This window comes from Phaeoacremonium minimum (genome assembly GCF_000392275.1).
Source record: "Phaeoacremonium minimum UCRPA7 unplaced genomic scaffold PA7_03_scaffold_175, whole genome shotgun sequence".
Lineage (NCBI taxonomy): Eukaryota > Fungi > Ascomycota > Sordariomycetes > Togniniales > Togniniaceae > Phaeoacremonium > Phaeoacremonium minimum.
The window spans coordinates 14,305-17,798 of record NW_006921082.1 but is presented as its reverse complement, the minus strand read 5'-3'; the positions used below and the strand labels follow the sequence as shown (position 1 = coordinate 17,798).

The window sequence follows — 3,494 nt, the reverse complement described above, 5'->3', positions numbered from 1 at the left end:
GGCAGTCACGAGAGATGTGGCCGGGCTGTCCGCATCGGTAGCACGTCTTGGCCTCTCTAGGGCCCTCCGGGCAATCACGGCCTGCGACTTGTTAGATGTGCAGAATTTCGCAGATCGAACGCTTTCACTCACTCATGTGACCCTCGCCTGAGATCAACGAATCAATGGTCAGTTGCAAGTAAACCTGGAGAAAGATGCATTTTAGACATACCGCCACAGTTGTAGCTATGCCATTGGTCAGTCAACGTTCGAATTGTCCATTCAAAGGGGGCATGAGGGTTCTCACCATTTGGCTGCGCCACGGTTGGGGCAGTCACGGGCCTGTGATATGAGATGTCAGTTTTCGATCAATCAGGTACTTAATTCAATCTCTCAAGCCAGCACTTGGTGCATACCTGGTGAGTAGTTTGGCCGCCTAAAAATTCTTCTTGTCAGACTTCGCGCACACCACATCAATTTTCAATACGATAGTAAGGGGTAGTAGAAGTTGTAGCCTGAATAACGGCTCTTAGAACTGGTTCGTCATGACATGTGGTGACTCAATAGTCCCCATGATGAGGACTGTGAGTTTTTCCAATGTGAGAACAGGATCAGGCTCATATGAGAGAGGTAAAGGCCATCTCAAAAACTTTTCGCCAATACGGCTACAGCCGAATGGGTTTGAATTTTCGCACCCGACATGTATAATGGTGTACAATAGAGAGAAGCAGGGGTGGAAGTGAATGCCAGGCAAGGGTCATAGGACGACCGGAGCCTTTTATGAGGTGATTGGGGCTCGTGGGACAGATGAACAACGCGGACAGGGCTCATCAAGGGACTCACAGGTGAAGCAGGCACGGCCGCCGCCAGTGTTTCCACCGAAATCCATGTTGTATTCTGGCCTTGGTAGTAGGGCTGAGCTTGATGGTAGGGCTGAATAGATGTCAGGACGATTGGCTGTGTCCAAAGAGGTGTCAGTAGGTGGCAACCAGGAACCAGAGTGCTGGGTCGGATTGAGAGAAGGTCGACGACTGCTTGTCTGCGGTCGAGTTGAAATTTGGAAAAGCGCAAAAGCCTTTTCGAAGCTGGGAAGGTGGGGGAGGCGCTGAAGATGTGGGGTACCTACCAGATTACCGATCGATTTTTCGTTGAGATTGAGATGGGAAAGTTTTCGGTGAGCGGTGAGCGAGAAATTGGAGGGAGAGATGTCTGTTTGCGCAAACCCACAAACGAACAATGTCGAAGGAGAGAAAATGAAGAGTGTCGACGACGAAGGTCCGTAGTGCAGAGCGTACGCAGTAGTGTATGTAAGGGAGACGGAATGAGAGAGGTGGATGGGATGGGCAGAAAGCGGAGAGACCGGGGACTTGCCTCTGTATTGTACTTTGTATGGTGCGGTAGGTTCTTCCGTTAGGAAGGTAGATACGGTGGTAGGTAGGTGTGTAGTAGTAGTAGTGGTAGATGGTGCGTGTCCTTTGGAGAAATCAAGAGACAGACACAGAAAAGAAGTGGGTAGGTCTCAAGGCCAATTTATCTGAAAGGTCCGACAAGAGATCTGCGTGGTGAAAATTCGGTTCTTCTCTACTTTGCGGCAGCAGGCCGGGTGCTTTTTTTTTTCTTGCTGGCTTGCCCTTGTGCTTGTGATGGGGAGTTCTGTCTGGGCTGGCTGGCTGGCTTAGGTTTCTCACGTTTGCCAGAATACGGTGCAGTGCGGGTGCATGTGTGCAGTGCAGCAGGGGCAGGTGGGCAGTCACTGCAGGAGGAGGCGACTAAGGTAAAGGTGTAGGTAGGTAAGGTACGTAGTACGCTCATCTACCCACAGCAGTCGAGGGAAGGTACAGTGCGTAGGTATGACAAGGTAGCCTTTGGGCAGGTACTGTGCGCTTCGGCCGGTCGGTGCTTCCCAGGCTGTTCTACGGACAATACCACAGCATCACAGTGAGGCAAGATCTTACGCTACTATGCAGGTCATCGTTAGGTACCTCGACTCTAAGGGGACAGGACGGGATGAAGAACGGTGACTGGGCAGGCCCGAGGAGCGCTTCAGTCAGTTTGGAAAATGCCCCGATGAACCGCATGGCAGGGGGTGAGTTGGAAGGGTGTGCAGAGGTGGAGATGGGCAAGTCTTAGCCTCTTACTATGTAGTCTTCGGGGCACGGAGCTTGCACCTCACACACAGCGGCGACGAGGTTTTCACTCAGATACAGATACTGTGGTGTAGTATGGTATGTATGTACAAGGTATTCTTTTTTGGAGAAATTTTGGGAAGGAACGGCGTAAAACTTGTGGGCTGTCTGTGTGTGGAAGGTGGGGCACAAATGGGAAAACCCCCTTGGACAGAGCCGAGATATTTCCCCTCGCCTGATTGTTTAGGTACAGTTGCGTAGCAATGTAGCACTGAGGACGCTTCGCCAGTCCCTTGCATGTTAAGGGAGGCAGGTACCTTTCATAAGCTCCCAGTCAGATGCAAACGGCCAGCGAGCGGTTGAGCCACCGAATGAGCCCACTCCACTCGCTCCTGCACGCGATAATTAGGGTGCAGTGGCTTGATGAATTGGATGGATGGATGGATGTGCCAGAGTCGAAGACGGAACTGAGCCGGAGCGGCAGACATTCGTGTGTCGTATCAAGTGCGATGCTCGGAGAGCAACGAGTTTGAACATCAAGTAGCAAGTGTATGGTCCATCGGCCTGTGCTGTCGAGACTAAGAACCATATCTTGACTGTAAGGTACATGTAGGTAAGCAATGGATGCTGCATACTGATAGACACCGGGTTGTCAAGCCTCTTGGAGACCGGCCGTCTCGATGTGCAGAATCCGATGCCCGTGCCATCTCGCACGGATCAGCTTGCTTTCGGCCCAGCAAGGGACATCAGTGGTAACTCGGACATTCGGGCCTTGGAGACGACAGCATCTGTTCTGGCCATCCCCAATGCGCTGCAACGCATGCTCTATCAAGGAATTCCACCACATCTACTCCAAAAGCACTTATTACGCGGGCTAATCAGACCGCATTCTGGAAACCTTCAAGACAGACGTCGGCCCAGTCCTGTGACTCTCCAGATACTCAATGATTGAGCCGCACGGCAAGTTCCTTGCCTTTCCGGCGAGCCTGGTATAGCTCTGCGCCACGTGTAAAAGAACATCCGAGGAAGCTTGGCGGAAGGATATCGAACCCTCTCAATTCATGCGTAATGCTTCATCTTGGGCGATCCATGAACACGTCCGTGACACGGGACAATGTGTGCTCTCGGTTGCGCCGAATGCGCCCTGGCTGAGATATCCGACCAGCCCATGGATCTGACCGTCTGAACTTACCCTGCCTTCCCTGTCAATCATCGTCGAAGATGTGCGATCCTGTTCATCCAGCAGCCGTATCGCTTGTCCTAGTTTGATTGTCAGACTTGCCGCACCACTCATGCTTCCCTTGATTGCGCCTGCGCAATTTCCTCACGGCAAGTGCTGAGTTCTGACAAAAATGTGGCTCTCACGCAATTACGGTTTGATCCGGAGAC

General features: G+C 52.0%; 1 protein-coding gene across 1 annotated transcript in view; it reads right to left on the bottom strand.

The window, feature by feature from the left end:
• Positions 1–289, bottom strand: part of UCRPA7_2576 (putative zinc knuckle domain-containing protein) — a gene marked incomplete at both ends in the record, with an annotated part of 751 nt that extends 462 nt beyond the window's left edge. The window contains one exon of the mRNA XM_007915172.1: positions 287–289. Within this exon, the coding sequence (XP_007913363.1) occupies positions 287–289 (3 nt within the window). The remainder of the gene's footprint in view (positions 1–286) is intronic.
• Positions 290–3,494: the final 3,205 nt, after the last annotated feature.